We start from the raw sequence: 24,728 nt of genomic DNA, 5'->3' as shown, positions 1-24,728 counted from the left end.
AAAAAAACTGGAGGTGCGGGGAATCGAACCCCGTGCCTCTCGCATGCGAAGCGAGCGCTCTACCATATGAGCTACACCCCCGATGTTGATACTTGCAATCCTCAAACTCTAGTAGCATGTACGGAATGTGCACAAGCTTATTACTGGAATATAATATTATTGTTTGAATATAATTGCTACTCCCTCTGTAAAAAAAAATATAGCAATTGCTAGCAGTCTAGCACGCTTGTGGAATGAAGTTGTTAACCAATGCAGGCATACCGCACATATGCATGCGTGCAGCTTCAGGCACGCGACGGCCATCTTGCATCCATTCATACCCGACTGTAGTCAGCTCCTAGTTTCCACAGCCGTCACTGGCAGCTAAAATGCTGGGTTGTTGAGTGGTCTCCGGCCTGGTTCAGAACCGACTTTCAGACGCTTTCAGCCACCTGTTGCCGTGCCGCTGTCACGCATTGCACCCACGCATCACGTAGGATAGATAGATAGAAACGCTGTAACGGCCCTTGACGCCGCACTCTCGGCCGTGTCATTTTCGGTCACTCTAACTTGATCCATGTAATGTTGGGCAGCTAGCTTGCTTTGATTAACGTACCGTTGGTTGGGTTTCAATGCGGTCGCGGCCCGGCCAGGGTGGACCGACCGGGTTCGATTCTTTTCTTCGGATAAGAGTTCATTGAATTTGCGGTCTGGAACTTGAAAAAACACATGAAAGTTGAGGCTGAAATGATGGGGATGCCTACTCTGCACGTGTCAGTGTCATGCTTATTAGGGCAGGGGTCTCCTCAAGCTCAAGCTAGGGACGGGGACAGCCGGGACGACATGATCGAATTTAAGCTGATCATACTGTCATGTCCCTGGGGTGTCGCTAGAAAATTCCCAACTCCCAACCCTCCGCGACGTTCACTGTGCGCGCTCGTGGCTCGTGTGCGCCTCCGAGCTCGTTCGGCCTGCCCGCACGCACCACCTGCCTCCAGCCCAACCGTCTGATGTGATCGATCTTTTGCGTTGCTGCTTCAGAAGAAGAAGGATTACGCCATCTCTGGTTGGAAGGGTTCTTGCAGGAAAACGGAGAACGAAAGCTGTGACAGCATCGGCGTCGCCGTAACTACGTACGTGTTCCGCGTTTAATCTCCTCACCCACCCCGACCCCGGGCCGTTGCATTCTGGCCGAGTCGTGCCAGCTTTGCTTGCCACTGCCAGTGGCATCTACGGCTCCAACACACTGAATGCACGTGCCCTGCCCCTGCCAAGATAGGAGAAACTAGACGCCTCGCTGTGCCTGCATGGAAATAGCGAGCCCGGGTATGATTACAAGGATGGGCAGTGTCCTATGAAAATGGCTCGTCCCCTCCGTGTCAGCTGGCGTGAACGCGCCGGTACGCAGACCCCAAGCAACGAAGGAAGCAGAGTTCTGACGGAGCACATGTTAGTGACCAACGTCACAACTGACGTAAATTTTTTTTTACTATTCATAGCAGGAGCATTTGACCCCGGGCTTACAAGAACGCTTTCGAAATATGTGGAGTGATTGTAATATTTGCCCTTATACATCCACACACTTGGTTCTTAAGCACACAAAATGAACATATTCATTACAGAAATGATAATTTGCAAACGTCAATTGGGAGGGGTATAACAAGCGAATGTCTTTTGTGGCAAATTACCTTGTAGGAGATGGGAAATCATGTCGTTTTCCACCGCAAAATTTTCCCTTCTTTTCAGAAAATATCATGCGTTTTAAACCGTCAACCCCATACAACTAAATTTGCCATCTAAGAGCATCTCTAGCAGACCCCTTATAACGGGGACCCTTATAAGGCGTTTACAGTTCGGGGAAAACGCGTTTTAAGGGTCGGTTTTAGCTGTGGTAGAACAGACCCCTCAAACTTAAACTGTAAAACCGAATATTCGTTTATATTCTTTCCCCACGTCTTCTTCCTCTCATCTGTGTCCATGATCAGCTAGCTTGCTCCCGCGAAACCGACGGATAACGCACGAAGCGGCTAAAAACGGAGCCACAGGCGACCAAATACGAAGCGCACGAAGCGGCCAATGCAGGAGCTAGCTAGCTCGCTCCTCCGCCGGGGTAGCCAGAGCTAGCTAGCTAGCTAGTTCTGGACCGATTCTAGCAAGCTCAGCTCGAATCGATCCAGAGGAGCGAGCTGCTAGCTAGCTCAGCTCGAATCCATCCAGAAGCGAGCTAGCTAGCTAGCTCCTCCGTTGCCGCAGCCGTAGCGAGAGACGCGGCCGGGGTGGACGACCGGGGCGGGCGGCTGGCGGCGCGGAGGGGCGGCCGGCATCCAGGGATGTTCGGGGCGGCGCAGACGGCGGACGCGGACGGCAGACGCGGAAGCTTCCATGGCAGTTGGGTTCCCGCGGCCAACTGCTTTTTCCCGACACAGGGCAAGGGCACGGTAGAAGCGGACGCGAAAACTGTGGTTTTGCGGATTGGGAGGAGTTTTTTACCGCACCCCTTAAAAAAATTTACAGGTCTAGCGCACCCCTTAAAAAAATTACAGGTCGAAGGTGTATAAGGGGTTTGTTCGGGCTACTATTTCAACGAAACTGAAAACCGGCGGTTATTTTACAGTTTCGTGGGATATACGGGTCTGCTAGAGATGCTCTAAAACGTTTACAAATGCCAACCCTTATAGTGAACGTTCGTGAGATATACCACGTGGCACATGTGATAAGCAACAAAATATTAAAAAAAATCCCGAGATATTGCGGACCAATTATTAATGCATTTGTACAACTATATAGGAAAAAACTATTAGACAAAATATATCTTAAAAATGGTTTCTGGGCACCGCTTCACAGGACTGTCGCTTTTGTAGGGTCACGTTGAACTTTACTGCGTACCTGCTCCGTCTAGTACTACTACTACTTTTTTTTTAGAGTACCGTCTAGTACTACTACCATGGTACAGATCTCAGCTACACAGTCACACACCATACGAGGCCATGCCTTCACGTGACCTTCAACAGTGTCCACGGCTCGTGCTCCGACCACGTCCACCGTCGTCGCACGCCTGTCGCGTAGGTGAACTCCAGTCGAGTAAATTGCACAGAAGTACCATAATTGGGGCATTGGAAATAGATTGGTATCAAAATTGGTAATTTTTACGTGTCAGTATCAAGATTGGGGCTAGCCGTTGCAAAAAAGACTAAAAGCTCGTTTTGTACGTATTGACACTAAAGCTGACTGATTGGGCCCGCCCGTCAGGCGCCACGCTGGCCAGTGCGCGCGTCGCCTGCGCTGGCTGCGCGCTGACTCGGACGAGGCCGGCTCGGCCCGTTGGTGTGACCGAGCCAGACCCCGACCCCGACCCCGCTCTGCCCTGTCCTTTTCCTCGCACCTCGCCGGCGGCTGCCTCCCCGCCCGCCCCGCCGCCGCCGCACCACGCCGCCGTAGCCATCGATCGAACTGCTTAGGCGCTGTCACCTCCCTCCTCTCCCCCGCGGCTGCTGCGCCCTCCTCTCCCCCGCGGCCGCTGCGCCCTCCTCTCCCCCGCGGCCGCTGTGCCCTCCTCTCCCCCGCGGCCGCTGTGCCCTTCTCTCCCCCGCGGCTGCTGTGCCCTAGGCGACGATGGCCTCGGCGACTCCGGCAGGCGGCGATGGCCTGGGCGATGCGAGCGGCGGCGACCTCCCCCGCTTCGATGGCAGTGGCGGCTACTCCAGCTCGGAGTACAGTAGCGCGGAGGAAGATTTTGCGGAGCCGGCGTTGTCGATGGAGCAGAGGCTGCGGATGGCGCGAATTTGGGTGGACAACCCTAGCACCGCCCATCACTAGACTCATGGCTTCGGTGGTGTTCTGTAAGTGCTCCACTGTTCCATTCTTGCTCCATTCTTGCTCACTGAAATTGGGGATTAGGGTTAGAGTTTACTGCCTGCATGTTTAGCACTCTAATTGCTAGGCCTAACTAGAGCAGAGTAGTATAGTGGATTACATGAGTCCTAACTAGAGCAGAGTAGCATTATGTGTTACCTAACTGGAGCAGAGCAGAGCAGCATCAGTGGATTACATTGTTATTTCTTAGTCCAAATTGTCAGAGCAGCATTAGGTGTTACCTAGCTAGGGTAAATAAAAGCTTTGCTTATATGTTAACTTAAACAAAGCTCTGTTTATATGTTAACTTGTGTATATGTTAACTTAAACAAAACTCTGTTTATATGTTAACTGAAACAAATCTTTGTTTATATGTTAGACAATATGTTAAGTAAAATTGTTTATTAACCAATTTTGTCTGTTATTTCATTTTGCAGTTTGTATGATGACATTTTGGATGTTAGGTTCTTTTTTGATGCTTCAGAAATGTTAGAGCTGAAGCTCTGCAGTTCAGATGTAACATACCTGAATATGATTGCAGTGATGGAAACCCAAGGATTTAGTGAATATGATCTGTTGTTTCACATTGAGAATCCAGATTTAGGGGAGAAAGGATTGGAGATGGTAGAGAGTAATGCTGAGTTGCAACTAGTAAAGAGGCAGGTTGAGGAGTGTAAGGTTTTAAATTTGCTAGTGAGGGCATGTCCACCACCTTGCAGCAAGTTTCAGAGGCAAGAATTATCCACTGTTGTGTATGAAGAGCCTGTGTTATATGATCTCAGTGAGCCACCCATTTATGTTGTTGATGAAGAAGGAGTTGCCTTTGAAAGTCAGAGTAGCAGCTGCAGTTTAGTAGCTCATGGTACTGGTGTTTGCACACAAGAGAGCAAGAATGTAAAAGGAAAACTGAAAGCTGTTTTGGAAATAGAAGAAGAAGAGGGATATGATGGCAGTGGTGGTTCTGATTGTGAAGGTGAAGATGACAGTGATGTAAACCCTTTTTATATGGGTGATGCTGATGACATAGAGATGGATGAGGGAAAGAAACAGAGAGAGTATGATGAAGTAGAAGAGGAAGAAACAGATGATGAAGAATCTGAGGAGGAAGAAATGGTGCATTACTCTGGTGACACAGAGGTTGAGGAACCTTTTGAAATGGATGAAGATGACAAGGTTGTTTCACAGGATGAAGAAACTATAATTGTACATGAAGAGAAGAAGAAGAAGAAACAGAAGCTTCCAGTTAGGAAAGGGCCTACAACAAGGACACATTCAAGTGTAGTTCAAGAGGAGGAACCTGATTTCCAACCTTCATCTGATGAAGAAGAGAAAGGATTGTTGAAGGAGGCTGATGATGATGGTTATGAGCCATTGGCATTTGTGCTGCCAAAGAAAAGGAAGAGCAGGGCAAAGCAGAGGCCTCCTAGAAAATGGTACAATGAGAAAATGGAGGCACCACATGAGCAATTATGTCTACAAATGTGTTTCAAGGATCAACATCAATTCAGAGAGGCTTTGTTGAACTTACACATCACTCAAGGCAGAAACTTCAAATATCATAGGAACTCAGATCAAAGAATAATTGTAGAATGCAACCAAAAACATTGCAACTTCTTTATGGTGGCAGCAGTTATAAAAGGTGAAACTACTTTTGTAATTAAGAAGATGAGAATTAAGCACACTTGCCCTATTAGTACAGAGACAACAAGGGTAAGTGCCAAGTGGCTTGCACAGAAGTATGAGTCACTGTTCAGATCTGATCTAACAACTGGCATTCAGACTTTGATTGATGCATGCATGGAGAAGTATGGTGTGGATGTGCCCAAGTCAATGGCATATAGGGCAAAGAACCTAGCTATTGATGTTGTGCTAGGAGACCACAAGAAGCAATACCCTAGGTTGAAAGACTATGCTCAGACAGTGATGGATACAAACCCTGGGAGTAGAGTAGTAGTCACTACTGTAACTCCAACACCCACTGAAAAAATCCCCCATCCAGGTCCAAGATTCCATGCTATGTTCTATTGCATCAATGGAGCAAGGGAGGGGTTTCTCAAGGGGTGCAGACCATTCATTGGTTAGTTTGTTCACCTTGTGCATTAGTTACATATTGTTTCATCTTGAAATGCATTTGAATGTTTTTAATACTGAATTTGCTTGCTCAGGTGTTGATGGGTGCTTCATTAAGTTAACTACTGGTGCTCAACTACTTGCTGCCACTGGTAGAGATGGCAACAACAATATATACCCACTAGCATTTGGTATTGTTGGGCAAGAGGACACACCTAACTGGTGTTGGTTTCTACACCAACTTAAAATCTGCCTAGGAGGAGAAGTGGGAAGGTTTGGTCCATATACAATAATGTCAGATAGACAAAAGGTATGTGCTTGCATCTTATGTCATTGTTCCTATATGGTTGTTTTGTGCTAGATAGTAGCTTAGCTAGTTTAATTGTGTGTCCCAGGGCCTACTAAATGCAGTGAATGCTGTCTTTCCTAAGTGCAACCAAAGGTTCTGCCTTAGGCATATCTATGCAAACTTCCAAAATGCTGGGTTTAGGGGGAAAGATCTGAAAAAGTGTATGGATAATGTTGCCTATGCATATAGTGAACACAAATTTAACATTGCAATGAATGACCTTAGAGCTGAGTGTGAGCAAGCTTGGGAGTGGCTTTGTCAAATACCCAAGAAAACATGGGCAAGGCATGCATTTGACACAAACTGCAAGACTGACCTTGTAGTTAACAATTTATCTAAGGTGTTCAACAAGTATGTCCTAGATGTTAGGAAGAAACCAATTAGGACAATGTGTGATGGAATAAAGGATAAGCAGATGGTGAGGTGGCATAGGAATAGGGAGAGTGGAAAGAAAGCTAGATGGGACATAACACCCCATTATAGTGAGAAGCTAGAGGTTGAGAAGGAGAGGGCCAAATATTGCAAACCAATTCAAGCTGGTGTGGACTTGTGGCAAGTTACAAGTGGGCAGCAAACCCATGCTGTTAACTTGAAAATGCACACATGTGGGTGCAGAAAATGGGACCTAAGTGGCATCCCATGTAACCATGCCATCTCAGCAATAAACAAGGCCAAAAGAAAACCAGAGGATTATGTCAGCAAGTTCTTCAAGAAAGAAATTTATCTGGCAGCTTATGAACCAATGATCTATCCAGTTCCTGGTGAGCATGACTGGACAAGGACCCCTGGTCCAGACATTGACCCACCTGCATTTAAAGTGAAGAGAGGAAGAAAGAAAGAGAAGAGGATCAAGGGGAAATTTGAAGTCCCAAAGCCTAAGGAGACATCAAGAATGGGGACTATAACATGTGGCAATTGTGGACTGCAAGGACATAGGTACACAAGCTGCAACAAGCAGTTGAAGCCTGAGCTGGCTTTGAGGAAGAACAAACATGTGGTAATCCTCTAATAAGTAGTAACAGGTTTTCCTTCTTGTACATTCTATTTTTTAAGTACTAACTCATTTTCCTTCTTTGTTTATGCAAGCCTCTTGCAAGGAATTCCAATGCTGGTGCTGCTGCTACTACACAAGCATCAACAACTTCTCATCCAACTCCTACAACAACACCAACAGCTGGAACAGGAGCTGGGAGAGGAGCTGGGAGAGGGGCTGCAGCTGCAGCTGCTGGGAGTGGTGCTGCTAGAGGTGCTGGTAGAGGTGCTGCACCAGGTGCTGGGAGAGGTGCTGGGAGAGGGAGAGGTACATTCTCTGCCCCAAGGCAATCTGGTCCCTCCACATCTACTGCTCCCTCTACATCTACTGCTACTCCACCTTCTAGTGGTAGAAACAGAGGATGGAGAGCCTACTTCTATGCAAGTGGTAACCACTAAATGGCACATGTGCCATGTAATGTTCAAAACTAGATACTTCATGTGTGTTCTTGCATCCTATGGTACAATGTGATCTTGCTGGTGCTCTCAGTGTACTTTGCTGGTGCTCTTATTGTACTTTGCTGGTGTACTTTAAGAATCAATGCCATATATGGCTTTTGTTCATGTGGATGGATGGATTTATTTATTAGTTAATGCCATTTCTGGAGCTGGCTTTTGTTCATGTGGATGGATGTGATCTTGCTATTTATTAGTTAATCAATGCCTGGAATGGACTATGTTCATGTGGATGGTTCTTTTTATATCTTTTTATATCTTTTTATGATGGATATGTTCATGACAATGGTGCATACTATTGGATAGAGTAACTCTGTTGCTGGATATATTGCTGGATATATTGTTGTATACATTGTTGGATATGTTGTTAAGGTCTAGGCTAAAAAAGAAGCACTTTGGGTTTTCGGTGGCTCGGGGTCGACGGAACCACCTAAAGGCATCATTTAGGGTCTAGGGTGGCTCGGGGTCGACGGAACCACCTAAAGGCATCATTTAGAGTCTAGGGTGGCTCGGGGTCGACGGAACCACCTAAAGGCATCAACTAGGGTTTTGGTGGCTCGGGGTCGACGGAACCACCTAAACCTATCAATTAGGGTTTTGGTGGCTCGGGGTCGACGGAACCACCTAAAGGCATCATTTAGGGTCTAGGGTGGCTCGGGGTCGACGGAACCACCTAAAGGCATCAACTAGGGTTTTGGTGGCTCGGGGTCGACGGAACCACCTAAACCTATCATCTAGGCTCTAGGGTGGCTCGGGGTCGACGAAAACACCTAAACCTATCATCTAGGCTCTAGGGTGGCTCGGGGTCGACGAAACCACCTAAACCTATCATCTAGGCTCTAGGGTGGCTCGGGGTCGACGAAAACACCTAAACCTATCATCTAGGCTCTAGGGTGGCTCGGGGTCAACGAAAACACCTAAACCTATCAATTAGGGTTTTGGTGGCTCGGGGTCAACGAAAACACCTAAACCTATCAATTAGGGTTTTGGTGGCTCGGGGTCGACGAAACCACCTAAAGGCATCAACTAGGGTCTAGGGTGGCTCGGGGACGACGGAAACACCTAAAGGCATCAACTAGGGTCTAGGGTGGCTCGGGGTCGACGGAACCACATAAAGGCATCAACTAGGGTTTTGGTGGCTCGGGGTCGACGGAACCACCTAAAGCATTCAACTAGGGTCTAGGGTGGCTCGGGGTCAACGGAACCACCTAAAGCATCACTGTAACATAACATATGTAACTATTCCTTTTGCAAATGCATTTAAACCATCAATATAACATAAGCATCACTCTAACATAAGCATTACTTTTGCAAATGCATTTAAGCATTTAAGCATCACTATAACATAAGTAACACTGGAGTTCAACACATTATAGAATACACATCCATTGTTCACATTACATAGTGGAGTTCAAATGCACAATCCATCCTTTTCTCACAAAAGGATGAATAGCATAACTACTAGAGTTACAACCAGAGTTCACAATTAGTACTAGAACCATACATTACACAACCATAATTCTAAGTTACTAGGTCATTGCACAACCATCATTCCCAAAAGGTCTGCAATGCCCATTAATCTCAAGTCATCTTGTTCAGTTCTGCAAGATGGCCTGGATCCCCTTGATCTTCTCCTTCAGCTTCTCCTCTGCCTTGATGAGCTCAGTAATCTTAAACTCTTGCATCTGCTTCTCTTCATTATGGTTTTCCTTGAGCTTCAGCAGATCAGCAACCTGGAGCTTCAACTCTAGCTTCTCTTGGGTGAGCTTCTCCTCAAACTTTGTGAACTCTGCATTCTTCAACTCCAAATTCATCCTACCCTCACTCAACAATTCCTTCTCTTTCATATTCTTCAACTTCAAGTTTTGGATGACAGTTGCTTGAGCACTTGTCAGGTTGCACAGGAGTTCATACTTTTGTTGAAGCTTCTGGGCAGCTGCATCTTTCTTTGCCATTTCTGCATTCATACCAGCCACCAATTCAGCTCTGCATTGGTGCTGATATGTGACAGCAGACTGCAGATAACTGAAATCCACAACCCTATCCTGCTGAAAGTCCACAAGTTGATGCACATCTTTCACTAACTTGTCATAGTCTGCATCCAGCTTGTTCTTTTCTTCTGTCAACTGATGAATAGTTAGAGCACTTTGAAGATTATCATTCACCCTAGCAGACTTGCTCTCTTCAACCATTGACCAAAGCTTCATCAATGCATTCTCCATTGTTGGGGGCCACTGCTCATCAACCCACTGAACAAACCCACAATTCTGACCTTCCTGGAAAAATTAGAAGGGCAAAATTTAGTACAATACAACTACTAAGAGTACTAAGCAACAGTTAGTTCATGGCAGTACCTAATGTTGGCACTGACATTAACTGGATTTGCACAGCCATTTGCTAAGCAACAGGACCACATTGTAAAATAAATTAATGTAATCCTACAATGGATGATCAACTCATATATTTACCAGGCACCAGAGTAACACTCCATTCAACTTAGAAGTTGCTAAGCAGCCATGTGCTAAGCAACAGCAGTTGCTAAGAATTGACCATTAATATAATGAAATCCTAACAGTAATAAGCAACACAATGTGAACTACTTTGCCCACCTAAATACACTACACTAGACTGCAGCAACAAACTAGCTAATGAGACTACCTACTGTCAGCAGTAAGCAATTGTTACTAACTGGCTCCACTGAACTTAATATTGAGCAACACTGCATTTGGAAAGAAGTGTAAATAAATAGCATGTGCACACAACAGGAGCATATATTTTAGCAGAAATGCATTCCACTGAACTTAATAATGATCATTCCTAACAAATTTAGCATGCACATAACTGAATCACAGGTGGCAAACAAGACTCTGCCACTTCAATGAACACATCCAGTGCTTAATCACCAAGGCAAGAAAATTACCGGCTCTGCACATGCTAAGAACCTTCTCCCAGTCATTGTTCCTTCAAACGCAACAAGCCTCTCTGATGGCTTCCCATGCTTCTCGCACAACACTATCAGATCTAGCTCAAGACCCTTGTAATCCGGGTCCTCAAGAGAGAAAGGCACCTGCCCAAGCAAAATCCAAGTTACCATCATGTGCAGAGGACGAGGACAAATCAAATCAAACGAAATCCTAACAACAAAGACCACCTACACACAAAAATCCCCAAATTTCCTAAACCTAACCCTAACCCTAGCTCCAATGGAGTAACTTACCTGGTTCAGCCCATCGGTGGAGGTTTCGGAGTGCATGTACGGGAGGCTTGAGTTGTCGTCGCTGCTCTCGTCCTCCAGAACCATGGCTGCGGCGGCGTGCTGTGGCGGCCGGCGGTGGCGGGCGCAGGCGACGGCGAGGCAGAGAGCAGGAAGAAAGAAAGAAGAAGCGAGCGCGGTCGGGGTCGGGGTCTGGCTCGGTCGCACATAAACGGGCCGAGCCGGCCTCGTCCGAGTCAGCGCGCAGCCAGCGCAGGCGACGCGCGCACTGGCCAGCGTGGCGCCTGACGGGCGGGCCCAATCGGTCAGCTTTAGTGTCAATAAGTACAAAACGAGCTTTTAGTCTTTTTTGCAACGGCTAGCCCCAATCTTGGTACTGACACGTAAAAATTACCAATCTTGGTACCAATCTGCTTCCAATGCCCCAATTGTGGTACTTCTCTGCAATTTACTCACTCCAGTCCCACCACCTACATACGGCGTCCACCGAAGAGGAGACGCCGTCCCCGGCACCACCACCACTGTTGCAGCGCCCACGCACTGTTCGTCGGCGCCACCAACGGCGCCACCGCGCGTGGATCCGAATCCGATGTCTTCAGGCCAACTCCACCGCGTGACCCCATCCCGTTCGGCCCCATCCATTTGGGTAAAAGGAACAAACCAGACGGCCCAGCACGCGACGGCCTGGACTTATCTGATCCGTTTTGTGCCCGGGCCGACCCATTTCGAGCGCAAACATGCGTCAGGTTTGGGTCGCGGCGGACAGCAAACGGACGCGTCGCTCATCCGCTTCGGGGCCGCGTGACAGGCGGCCACCTACCTCCCATCCCCCGACATTAATGCGCACGCGCGGTCGGCCCCACCTATCATCCGCGCAGGCGAACGGTCGCCGTCCCTCTTAAATGGGGAAGCCGTGGACCGGTCGTCGTCCAGACTCCCCACTCCAGCCTGTGCTGCCTCCTCGAAACCCGACACGCCCCAAACCCTAGCCTCTTCCCGTCCTCGATCTCGTCGGGTGGCCGCCTTGCAGCCATGGGGCTCTGGACACCGGCCGCAAGGGGAAGCACGACTGCGAGGCTGGCTCGTCCTCGGGCCGCCGCCGCCGCGGTGTGAAAGAGGAGCCCGCATCACCACCGCGTTGGGCCCCCGCGCCGCCCGCATTCTCCATCGCCCCCACGGCCGCCAGCGAGCGCGACCGGTGACGGTGTCCTGGACTAGGGGGTACTCACCACGTCATCTCCCGATCTGTTAGATTGGGCCGAGGACCCCCATGGCCGTATACTCATGGGCCAGTTCGGACAGCTGCCGCATACAAGGAAGATTCCACAAGACTTGGTGATCAAGACAAGGACTCCTCCCCACCAGCGTATTTGGCTAGGACTCTTGTTATCCTAGGCCTCTAGTGCATTATATAAACCGAGGCCAGGCTAGTCGATGGATATAACAACAATCATACCATAGGCTAGCTTCTAGGGTTTAGCCTCTACGATCTCGTGGTAGATCAACTCTTGTAATACTCATATCATCAAGATCAATCAAGCAGGAAGTAGGGTATTACCTCCATAGAGAGGGCCCGAACCTGGGTAAACATTGTGTCCCCCGCCTCCTGTTACCATTAGCCTTAGACGCACAGTTCGGGACCCCCTACCCGAGATCCGCCGGTTTTGACACCGACATTGGTGCTTTCATTGAGAGTTCCGCTGTGTGATCGGCAAAAGGATCAATGGCTCGACTGCACATCAAGTGCGACGTCGGCTTCTTCGTCACCGGCTCGGCTGGTCACCTTGGCTGGACCGAGGACTGCGCCCTACCTCCGATCGTCATGTTCGGATGAGGGCCTTCATCAGCATCAACTCTGATCTCTATGAAGATCATGGAGGAATCATCCAGGGAACCCGGGGGCTCAACGTCAAGATTGCCCTCGGGCGACCGTGCTGTTTTTTGGACAGCGAACTTGTATCCGTCGCCACCGCCTCCTCAAGTGTCTTTTTAACGATTGCTTCGGTGGAATTGTGCGGAATTGAGTCTACAACAACCCTGGAAAGTTTCGTCGAGTTCCGATGGAGGAATCTCTGGCAATCCGCGATATACCGGAGCCCTGTCAAAACTGGACGGGAATCTGGACGAGTTTAGGGCGTGGTGTCCAGCTTCTAGTTCGGACGTCCTTTGGAAGATCCAACCGTTGATTAGCTGCGGAATTCCTATATCTACCACCCCTCAAAATTTCAGCTCGATCCGACCGTCCAAACTCCGGGAACCTTCCGATTAGTGCATCACTTTTTGGATCTGTTTTCTGCACGAGGACGAATCCGACCCGAATTCATCTTTTTTATGAACGGGATTTCGGACATCATTTTTGAAGGAAGTTTTGTATGTGGTATTGTGTTTTGTTCCCAAACACATCCCGCTAATTTTGAAGTCTTTTCGAATATGATCTTCACCATCGTGCTGGTGTCAAACCAGCCGACAACGTTGTTCTACGGCTGCCGACCTGCGCTAGACACGTTGTCACTTTATTGAGCCGAGCTCAACTTCTTCGGATCATCATCTCGGCAAGCCGAACAAGAGTTTGGCATCGCGAAGGATAAATCATCACCAATATCGCCGCCCCACGGATTACACGGAGCGGGCACACCGGCATCGCCGCACGGTCACTTCATCAAGCCGGCATTGACCACGTCACGACCGGCATCGGCAGGGCCACACTGTTGCTTTTTCAAGCCGATGTCCATCACGCCGGCCTACTTCGACTCATCGGCTGACATCGAGGCTTCGACATCTCGGCTGGACCGGGGGCTCCGCCACCTCTTCATCAACCTACTCCGGAGACATCGGCGTCACTAGCCGACCCGCCTAGTCACGTTGGCTGGACCGAGGGCTTTGCCTCGGCAAGCGGACCTTTGCCAGCGTCGCCATGCCATCGCTTTATCGCCCGTCAGGCAATGGGTGTGCGGATCGAGTCCCAATTTTGGGAGTTACCTTTCTTCGGATTGCTACAACAAATAAACCAGGTGCTATTAATCCTAGTAATTTCTGCTTGTTTGGGTTTATTTTTCCCAAGAAATTATTACTCTGATTTGTTCCATCATCTGTACACAGGTCTATCGAATGGTGGCCGCACTAACGACGGTCGCATGGTGGTTCGGTCAGTTTCCGTACATAGTCCGGCGAACGCCGCGTCCGGAACTCGGACCGACCTGTGAAGTAATGGACTTCGACTGCGTCACGTGATCTCTTCGGCAAGCCGACGCCGTCGTCCCAATCGGCATAAATCGGCTCGTGTGATCACCTTGTTGGTCGTGTTGCCATACCGACGTGTTCGGTAGCCTCGGGGACTTCGGCACCGCCGAGAAAGCTCTACCTCATCGAGTGTTCGGCGCGCAGGCCATATTTTTCTTTTATTACTCACTTTGCATAAATTATATATTATGCAACGATTTTTTTAATTATTATTATTACTATTATCTCCGGTTTGCACTATTTTTTGTGCACAGGAAAATGATCCGGGTCGGGCAGTATCGTCAACTCGGCGTACTGACTTACCACGTCACCTCGGCTGGACGGGGGGCTTCATCAACACCTCATTAACCCACGCCGGGGACTTTGGCGTCACTCTGCCGGCCTGCATTGGTCATGGTATGACACCACTTCGGAGTGCCGAGCTCTTCGCTCCGCCACCTCGAGACCGGCTTGGGGGATGGAACCTTGTCCCGCATCAAGCTCGGACCGCGTCATCAATGCCGAACACATTAACCAGCTAAGTCGCTTTCATGCTCAAAGTTTTAAATTTTTAACTTGTGTTCGGTTTGACCAAGCATTATACTTTTTTGGCAAAAAGTTGTTTGTGAAAAAAAATTCCTTTTCATAACCTTGTTTGTGACACACAAATTCAAATACTCAGTTCACTTGTGGGCTTCCTTCATGAAGCCTTTCCTCTTGCATATGATTATACTTGTACGGCTTCGTTCCTTGTTCTTGTATTAAGCCACAATATGCACCATATTGACTTAAGCGATTTGCAAGCTGTGTTGCCTCGTTCCTGTGTTTACCCCTACGTTCCCGATTGTTCGGCTAGGGAGTAAAGGGAGCACCTCTGTGATTGTCACGATCGGGTCATCCGAGCTCGGACCTCAGACTGGGTGAAGCCGAAAGCTAGCGCTCTTATTGTTTTCAATTATGGTCGGCACACAACGGAACTCATGAGTATAAAAAATCTATTGCACAAGTCTCATAGTAACAATGAGCAACCGAAGAAAGGTATCGGTGGGGGTACTATTTTTCTTCGAAGATGCTTCTTACACTTCGTCAGTAATATAGCATAAGTTTCCTGAGCGCGCTTTGTCTGTTACAGCCTTATGGCCTGATTGCCTGGTTGTCGGAAACACCGTTGATATTTTCGACAGGTGGAGTACATAACACTTTTCGGTCCTTGACCGAAGAGGGAGAAGCCGACGGTCGGTTAAGACGCGTTTAAAGTTCGGGTGAACAAAGATATGATATTACTACTTCGGTACATACAATCATTATATATAAAATTCTTTTACCCAAGTCACTTGGGGGCTCTTAAATTTATATGAGCCGTTTTATAATAAGTGTTCTTCTTCTTAGTCGTTGCAAAGTTTTTTAATTATTATTTACCACTCCCTTTTTCGACATGAGTGTGTGGTCACTAGCCGGGGAGTCTAATTTCTCTCACAAAACCGCTAGAGATCAGTTTACTAAACTGGCCTAACGAGAAGTACTCCGCCTTCTGGATAGGAGGTTGAAGCCGTAGGCTGACCCGGTTGAAGTCTTGAGATAGGATGTGTCATGTTAAAGCACGACAGAAGCACCTTTTTTTCTAAGACCAATTTTCGATTTGGCACCGAACACTTGTTGTAGTTCGGACGTCCAGTTTTTACTGAAGTTTTTTTGGTTTTCCAAGCCTACGGCACTTTTAAACTATTTGTGTGTTTCCAGCATAAGTCTCGCAGTGCAACGCCGGACACCTTTAGAGATTCGGCAAAAACATTCTCGGACACTACTATATATGCATTGGTTTCAAATTGTGTCTTTGGTCAATAGTTGGGTTGCCCGGCTCCTGTGCTTGCCTCCTACGTTCCGCTTTGTTCGGCTAGGTGTGCAAAGGGAGAACCACTGTGATTGTGCTTCCAGCTCGCATGGTTAAGCACCACAGTGGAGAAAGCCAAAAACTGACTGTCACAATAAGTGTAAACTGGTCAGCGATCCGATGACTATGTTAAATGACGGGCCGTTCATAACATTGGCCGAAGTGTTTACGGCTTGACCTTGGATGTCGCCGAACACTAACCGGAGGCTCATAGCTAGCTTCCCCAGTTTAAAGCTCCTATGACTAAGCGAAAGTTATAAAGCCCGCATATCTGATTGCCTCGTTTCCACTAACACAACCGCCTTCGGGCACCGAGACGTCGGCTAAGGGTTCTCTTGTTATTGCGGAAACACCCTGCATAGTATCTACAAAGGGGTAGAAGCCGACGATGGGCCACTTTCAACTGATAAACGGTCGCAATGGAGTCAAAATAATGATGTAAAGTACTTGGATACATAGAATCATTACACATAATCTGTGATTTTACTCTGGATATCGATCCTTAATTCGGCCACCCGTGCCCACATTAAGGCTCGGGGGCTACTGGGCTTTGCGCTCATTATTTACAAATATTAAAGGGGCACATCGATCCCCTGATCTGGTGTTGCCACCCGACCAGTGTCTCGGGGGCTACTGCATTGCCTATTCAATGTAGAAAATTCAAAGGGCTCAGTGTTCGGCTTGATCGGACTATGGGAAAGCGCGTCTTCGGACAACAATAAGTACCATCTGGACCTATCTCGCATCAAGCTAATATATCACGACGACTTCTCACGACCCTCTCTCAGGGGCCCGTCCGCTGATCATTATTATTTCTAATATATTACACTGCGTTTCTATTCCTACGTATGCTGCCGAGCTAGGAGTTGATCCTCAGGCCGATTTCGCTAATCGACCTGAGTCTCAGGGGCTACTAGGATCAGCAGTTTTATGTTTTCCTTCAGGTGCATCTCGGGTTTTAGACCGACACACACCCTGAGGGCTACTGGATATACATATACCGGCTATATATCTCGGCAGAGAATAAATTGCACCAATAAAAAATATTCAGAAAAAATCAGCCCGCTGTCGGGTGGTGCACCACCTCAGAAGCAATCCGGCATAAAGCTCGGGCGCCAGTGGCTGGCTCCATAGAGGGCATTTCCGGCATTAAGTTCGGCTAAACTCCTTCAACTTTTTTGAACCAAGGTGATCTATGACACCTCGGATATAGTCCGGCGTTGGAGCTCGGATACAGTCCGGCGTTGGAGCTTGAACACAGTCCGACGTTGGTGCTTGGCTGCAGAGGATACCTCGAATGCAGTCCGGCATTGGGGCTCGGATGCAAAAGGACACCGCCGCACGGGAACAACTTCAAACCCGAGGCGTGGCATAAAAATAACAAGGCATTGATAAAGGCCGAAGACTTAAAGGGCTCCTCGGATACCCGACGTATAAACTCGTCAGATTTAGCTCGACAATCCTCAAGACAGATGATGGGAAAATTTGTTGAATCAGTTTTCAAGACCGACGACCGAAGATGAAGAACAGTTCGGAAAAATCGAGGAGCGTCCCTAACTTGAAGACCGGTTCAGGGGGCTACTGACGGTGTCCTGGACTGGGGGGTACTCACCACGTCATCTTCCGATCTATTAGATTGGGCCGAGGACCCCCATGGCCGTATACTCATGGGCCAGTTCGGACAGCTGCCGCATACAAGGAAGATTCCACAAGACTTTGTGATCAAGACAAGGACTCCTCCCCACTGGCGTATTCAGCTAGGACTCTTGTTATGCTAGGCCTCTGGTGCATTATATAAACCGAGGCCAGACTAGTCGATGGATATAACAACAATCATACCATAGGCTAGCTTCTAGGGTTTAGCCTCTACGATCTCGTGGTAGATCAACTCTTGTAATACTCATATCATCAAGATCAATTAAAAAGGAAGTAGGGTATTACCTCCATAGAGAGGGCCCGAACCTGGGTAAACATTGTGTCCCCCGCCTCCTGTTACCATTAGCCTTAGACGCACAGTGCGGGACCCCCTACCCGAGATCCGCCGGTTTTGATACCGACAACCGGCACTACATCCACGCGGATATATGCCGGCATTATTGGGAGACGAGGACGCCGCTCCCGTGGAGCGACGTCCACCTCCCCAATAACTGGCATCTCTCCGCCGACCGGGTGCCGATCCCGCCGGTCCCGACGAGCGGCCGTGCCCGCCGCGAGGAGATCGAGCGCCGCCGCCGCCTCCTCCCCGACGACCTCTTCTACGACGCCAGGTACGCCCTCGACTCCGGGCTCTGGGACACGTGGTTCCGGGACGAGCACGACATGCGACGCGCCTCCTTCTTCGTCGGCACCTCGTCGGGGCCACGGCGGCCACGTCCAGAGCGCGGAGCGGCTGCTCCCCAGGTGTGCGGGCGTACGCGGGTGCGCGGCCTCACGCCCACGCCGTCGCCTTCACCATCTCCGTCGCCACCACCACCTCCTCGCATGACAGCGGAGGAGGAGGCCCGACTCATGCAGCATGTCATGGAGGACTCCATGAAGACGCACGATGAGCACCAATGGGAGGGCCTCGAGGAGATGATGGGCCTCTCTGCGACCGACGACGTCGCCATCCCCGAGCTAGAGATGGTGAGGGCGGAGGAGGTGATGGAGGGAGGAGTCGGTGGCCGCGTTCCACCCGGGCCTGGTGGGCCAGCAGTGGAGCTGGTCGTGCACGGCCCCGGAGATGGCCGACGCCGTGGGGGCGTGAACTGGTGCCCCACGCCGCCGCGGTCACCGGAGCAGGAGGCGTCGCCACGGGAGGAGGTGGTGTAGGCACCTCCCGCCTTCCAGCCCACCCCCCGTGTACCACGCACCGCCGTCCCACCTCTGGACGCCGCCGGACTACGTCGACGTCGTCAGCGACGACGACGACAACAGCGGCCACGGCAGGAGCGTGCGGGCGGCGTTTTTCTAATGTTAATTATGGCAATGTGAACCGTGGAACAGGGCCGTTTTGTGCCCGTGATGGTTAATTTATGATTTTTTTTATTTGCGTTTATTTATTTTTTGGCATTTTATTGTAGTTTTTCTTTTTTTTTAATCACATCCATCCCGGACATGATTTGAGGTGTGGCTGCGCGTTGGGCGCACCAACACCCTAACGAACAGAAGTGGATATGGGCGAAACCATTGCTGCCTCAAAGGGACAAAATCCGATCAAACCGGACGTCCGTTTGAGATCGTGCGGTGGAATTGGCCTCAGATCCAATCCCACTTGGCGTACTACATTCCTTCGCCATCCTTGTACAGATCACCCGGCGAGGACCATGAGATCCGACATCCGGAGAACCCAGCCACGCAAAACAGTGCGCGCACGGCGCGGGGCATCCCGCCCGGCGAGCCAGCCATCAATTCACCGCCGCCGCCCGGCAACCGTGCACCGCCTCGTCACCCGGTCAGCGCGCGCGCGGGTCGGAGCCGCCGAGTCGAGTCCATCCGTCCGTCCGTCCGTTGCTCACCTCCCCAACCAACCCCGCCCGCGCCCGTATTTAAACCCCAAACGGTTACCGGCGAGCTGCCGTGTGCCGGCTTCCGTCCATCCACCCATCCCGGGCCGGATATATACGCCACCCCCACACGCGTCCCACCAACAAACCGAGGCCGCGCACCAGCACTCCACAGCGAGCGAGCGAGCGCAGCTTAGCCTAGCCTGGCCCGAGAAGGGACTCGCGAGCTTGCACGCATACTCAGCTGTTGCGCGGCGCGATCGGCATGGTGCTGGAGGGGGAAAAGACGGCGGCGGCGGCGGTGCACGGGCACCGGCTGTCGACGGTGGTGCCGAGCTCGGTGACGGAGGTGGAGGGGTACGAGCTGGGGGACGCGGACCTGGCGTTCCGGCTGCACTACCTGCGCGGGGTGTACTACTACGCGGCGGGGGAGGTGGTGCGCGGGGTGACCACCAAGGTGCTCAAGGACCCCATGTTCCCCTGGCTCGACGCCTACTACCCCGTCGCCGGCCGCGTCCGCCGCCCCGCCGACGACGAGCAGGAGGCCTCGCGCCGGCCCTACGTCAAGTGCAACGACTGCGGCGTGCGCATCGTGGAGGCGCAGTGCGAGCGCGCGCTGGACGAGTGGCTCCGCGACGACGCCGTCGACCGCGTCCGCCAGCTCTGCTACGACAAGGTGCTCGGCCCCGAGCTCTTCTTCTCCCCGCTGCTCTACGTCCAGGTAAACAAACCACCGTCCACCATTCTCGTTCGCCTCCAATCCAATCATACCCCGATAATGAAATGAAACAGTACCACTTATTCGATTAAACAACTGCTCGGCCCGTTGAATCTTCAATCGGGAGTTGCTTGCGAGGATTGTTGACATTGTAAGTAGATAGAGATTTTAGTACTTTTTACCAGAGGTCGATCTGGCTGGCTTGGCGCGACCGGTTCTTGACGCGGGATAAGGATTAGATGATCATCAAAAGATGTAGCTTTCGGTGTGGTTCGCAGCTGTAGGTGTAACCATCAAGAAATTATGCTAGAACTGGGTATGGGCCTCAAAATCGGAAGCCATTATTGCGCCCGGCTGATGTTGCTGGGACTGGGAGCAAACTGATTGATTGATTGCTGCTGCATCCGGCATCCGGCATTTCTAGTTCGTGGGGACTGAAAGGGCGCTCTTCTTAAATCGTTAGTAGAGTGTAGTGGTACGATGCACAGGGATCATGCGAAGCAGGTGAGGCGGTTTCAGCGGTAGGATAGGGCATCCCACCGATGTGCATGATCGGGATTTCATCCAGCAAAATCTTGTTCCAATATGGTGATGCACTGCTGAATCAACTGACGATGATACACTGGACGAGAAAATTTTGGCATGTGGAAGGTGAAAAAGTAAGTGGTGTTCCACTGTGCAGATCATGTGCGATTTACTTCAATACATCATTCATTGCGCCCGTACCGGGGCCTGCCAATAGGCGTCGGCAGCGCTGGTATTAACTGCACCACGTCTGCCTCTGCTGAGACAAGAACCGGTGTCAGTGCAAATTGTGTACGTACGTACGTACTGTAATTCAGTTTTCCTTTCCATCCGAGATTACTACTCGTACCACATCTCAGCTGCCAACCTCTCTTGAATTGAATTCCAACTAAACCATCAATCTATCATACATCAAACTCGACAAAAGGACGATCCAGCTGAATTTGATCCTACCACCAGTATTGGTGCTAGAGAATATCGGGTGAAAACCATGTACTCCACTGACATCGCAAATTAGAAGTTTATCCTGGCCAAAAGGAAGTTTCAGAAATTTCTGAAAATAATAGAGTATGTTGAAGAGATGGCTCTGTGTTGACATATAAAATTCCAAGTTCAAACACAAATTAATTTATGAGGCATGGTTTTTTACAAATTCAGCAATGAGTAGTACTAGTGCCAAACAGTAAAAGCCACTATCTATTGCCGAATTTGTTTTTTTAATTCCTCGCAAATGATTTTGTGTCTAAACTTGAATTTCACATGCTAATAATAGAACATCAACCTCTTAATATACTGTATTGTTTTTGACAATTTTTGAAATGTTTCAAAACCAGTTCCCACTTCTCACCTACTCCCTCCGTTCCTAAATATTTGTCTTTCTAAAGATTTCAATAAGTGATTACACACGGGGCAAAATGGGTGAATCTACACTCTAAAATATATCTATATACATACGTATGTGGTAGTCCATTTAAAATCTCTAAAAAGACAAATATTTAAGAACGGAGAGAGTAGTTTTCATTGTAACTTAGTTTCGACCGGTTACTCTCTCGGTGCTTGAAATTCAGTAATACGCTGTATCCCTGAACTTCAACAGTGAAGCGCCTAAGCTAGCATGCCTAGTTAGCCATGCGTGCGTTCATTTGACAACAGTGAGCCCAAGTAGGTAGAAGAGCGAAGACTCACACTGAAGACGACCCAACGCTCGGACTGAAGACGATCATTTAAGGATGCGTGTGCGCTTGCAGTCAGCATAAATGTTTTACGGATCGCCGTCATTGCCGGTGGTGCATTATGAATTTATGATCGGCTTTGCCATGTGGATGGAGTAGGGCCACCGTGTCTCAACTTATGTGGCCAAGTCGTCCGTCTAGTTTCGGTCCCAAGCTTTGCACTCCAATACTCCATGTTGCTTGGCCAACTGGCTTCTGAATACTCCATCTTTTCCGGTTTATAGGGCTTATCTCAAAATTTTAGATTTCCCATTTTATAAGTCTCAGTTTGATTTTTTTCCATCACATGTTCAGATAGATACATTAAATCATTGCATTCGAGGATTAAGAGAAAGTTGACTAATGCATGTACTTTATTCATGCATGCATTGCAATTAATGCATTGTAAACACAATTTTGTGAAGAAAATGGGCACACTAATTGAGTGCTTTTGCAAACTATAAAAATTATTCCATCACTCATCATCTACCTTGATTGATGAGATTTTTGAATTGAACCCTATAAATCAGAAAGGAGGTAGTAGTAAACTACTAGTAGCACTGGAACTGATTTCAGCTCCAAGTTGTAAAAATGACAGCGCTTCCTCCGACTGAATGAGCTTCGCAGGTCACAAACTTCAAGTGTGGAGCGATGGCGCTGGGGTTCAGCTGGGCGCACCTCATCGGCGACGTGGCGACGGCGACCACCTGCTTCAACCACTGGGCAAAGATACTGGGCGGCAAGACGCCAGACGCCGTCACCGTCAACCCCAGGAACGAGCCGCAAGACCGCGCGCCTGCCGACGCCGCCGTGCCGCGCTCCGTGAAGCCGGTCGGGCCCATCGAGGACTACTGGTTTGTCCCCGCCGGCGTCGACATGGCGGGCTACTCCTTCCACGTCACCGAGCCGATGCTCACGAGGCTGCAGCAGCAGGAGCCAGCGGCTGCCGGCGGCGCCTTCGAGCTCATCTCGGCGCTCCTGTGGCAGACGGTGGCGAAGATCAGGGCCGGCAAGGAGGTGAAGACGGTGACGGTGGTGAGGAACGACATGTCGGCCAGGAGCGGCGACTCCCTGGCCAACGAGCAGAGGGTCGGGTACGTGGAGGCGGGCTCGCCGCCGGCCAAGTCCGACGTGTCCGAGCTGGCGGCGCTGCTGGCCGAGAACGTCGTCGACGAGACGGCGGCGGTGGTGTCCTTCCCGGGGGACGTGGTCATCTACGGCGCCAACCTGACGTTCGTGGACATGGAGCAGGTGGACCTGTACGGGCTGGAGATCAAGGGGCAGAGGCCCGCGCACGTGGAGTACGGCTTGGACGGCGTCGGCGAGGAGGGCGCCGTGCTGGTGCAGCCGGACGCCGATGGGCGCGGCCGCGTCGTCACGGCGGTGCTCCCCAAGGACGAGGCGGAGGCCCTCCGCGCCGCGCTCGGGAACACGCTCCTGCAGCCGGCTCCCTGAAACTTCAGCCGGGTGGTTTTCAGTTGGCACGACCTTACGTTTGGTAGTTTTCGAGCGTGATTTGCTGGGGTTATTTCAGTGGTCGATGCGGTTGTGGTGTGATCGGCTGTGTGTGTGGTACGAATGTACGATGTTACGAAATAAGTTGCTTCAATAACTTATCAGAATGTACCCAGGATTGCAATGATTTGTCAAACTAGTTTAGAGGACTGGCTTGGAGGTAAACCTCGAATTGCTTGGTCTATGGGTGTTTGATTTGATACGCATAAGCCTCTAACAATTATGTTATTATTATTCGGTTTTAAAGGAGTAAGCCAGACATAGTCGATCCATTTGTAGAAGATGACTACGCTAACTACGTCGGCCGAATGCAGGATATTGTTTTGATACATGACGTATTGGCTTTTTCGGTTTTTCCAGCTAAAAATCTATCTTTCCTGGATTAGTGGTTACTTCAGTCCGTACCCCTATGGAATTACAAAACAGTTTGTCTAATTCACATCTATATGTTTTTTAAGGATGTCACATCTAAGCTTCTACAAATATATAATGCAGTAGAAAGAAATAAAAAACTAAAACAAAAAATAGACCACAAACAGAGTGGACATCAGCTTACATATGACATAACTATATCACATCTAGATGTGTCCAAAAAGCGAGGACAGAGGGGCCTGTATCCGGAACCACACAATAATTCGTAGGAATCCACATCGGATAGAAGACTGTCCCTTCCTTTAAGAGGTGTTCCCTCCGTTTCTTTTTCAGTTTGACTAATTCACATCTATATGTTTTTTAAGGATATCACATCTGAGCTCCCACAAATATATAATGCAGCAACAAGAAACAAAAAAAAAACTAGGACAAAAAAAAAGACCACAAACAGAGTGGACATCAGCTTAGATGTGACATAACTATGTCACATCTAGATGTGTCCTAGACAGACCCTTTCTTTTTAATCTGCATATAAGATTTGGTCAAAGTCAAACTTTATTAACTTTGACTAAGTTTATAGAAAAAAACATCAAGATTCCCAATATGAAATGAATATTATTAGATGCATCATGAAATTAATTTTCATACCATATATCTTTATTATTGTAGAAGTTGGTATTTTTTCTACAAAGTTGGTCAAACATTTTTCTAACACAATACAGACGCAAGCGCTCATATACACGCGCATACACTTACCCCTATGAACGCATACACGCACACCCTAGCCCTATGAGCACCTTCAAGAGACTGAGCCGGTATATCATCTTGAAATTTACGAAG

The 24,728-nt window shown here is 49.3% G+C and overlaps 2 protein-coding genes and 1 non-coding gene across 3 annotated transcripts; 1 reads left to right on the top strand and 2 right to left on the bottom strand.

Annotated features, from left to right (window-relative positions):
* Nucleotides 1-8: 8 nt before the first annotated feature.
* On the bottom strand, nucleotides 9-81 carry TRNAA-CGC (transfer RNA alanine (anticodon CGC)). Its single transcript has one exon. It is a non-coding gene; the product is annotated as a tRNA-Ala (tRNA).
* A 9,252-nt stretch (nucleotides 82-9,333) lies between these two features.
* On the bottom strand, nucleotides 9,334-11,594 carry LOC109782402 (uncharacterized). Its single transcript, XM_020341029.4, has 4 exons — nucleotides 11,409-11,594; nucleotides 10,956-11,261; nucleotides 10,659-10,805; nucleotides 9,334-10,014 (listed from the first exon to the last, which is right to left on the bottom strand). Exons 1-4 carry the CDS (start codon nucleotides 11,592-11,594, stop codon nucleotides 9,334-9,336), a joined length of 1,320 nt encoding a protein of 439 aa, XP_020196618.3.
* Nucleotides 11,595-19,622: 8,028 nt separating this feature from the next.
* Nucleotides 19,623-23,681, top strand: LOC109782413 (protein ECERIFERUM 26-like). Its single transcript, XM_020341038.4, has 2 exons — nucleotides 19,623-20,268; nucleotides 22,629-23,681. The coding sequence occupies exons 1-2, from the start codon at nucleotides 19,813-19,815 to the stop codon at nucleotides 23,454-23,456; spliced, it is 1,284 nt and encodes a 427-aa protein (XP_020196627.1). The 5' UTR covers nucleotides 19,623-19,812; the 3' UTR covers nucleotides 23,457-23,681.
* Nucleotides 23,682-24,728: the final 1,047 nt, after the last annotated feature.

The sequence above is a fragment of the Aegilops tauschii genome, chromosome 2 (assembly GCF_002575655.3).
Source record: "Aegilops tauschii subsp. strangulata cultivar AL8/78 chromosome 2, Aet v6.0, whole genome shotgun sequence".
Lineage (NCBI taxonomy): Eukaryota > Viridiplantae > Streptophyta > Magnoliopsida > Poales > Poaceae > Aegilops > Aegilops tauschii.
The sequence above is the reverse complement of the archived record's forward strand: the minus strand, read 5'-3'. Positions and strand labels throughout refer to the sequence as shown.

Coding starts and splice junctions, on each gene's coding strand:
- LOC109782413 (XM_020341038.4), top strand. CDS start 19,813: ATGGTGCTGGAGGGGGAAAAGACGGCGGCGGCGGCGGTGCACGGGCAC. Junction 20,269..22,628: donor CCCCGCTGCTCTACGTCCAG/GTAAACAAACCA, acceptor TGAGCTTCGCAG/GTCACAAACTTCAAGTGTGG.
- LOC109782402 (XM_020341029.4), bottom strand. CDS start 11,594: ATGGATGGGGCCGAACGGGATGGGGTCACGCGGTGGAGTTGGCCTGAA. Junction 10,806..10,955: donor CCACCGATGGGCTGAACCAG/GTAAGTTACTCC, acceptor TTGCTTGGGCAG/GTGCCTTTCTCTCTTGAGGA. Junction 10,015..10,658: donor TCTTAGCATGTGCAGAGCCG/GTAATTTTCTTG, acceptor TAATTTTTCCAG/GAAGGTCAGAATTGTGGGTT.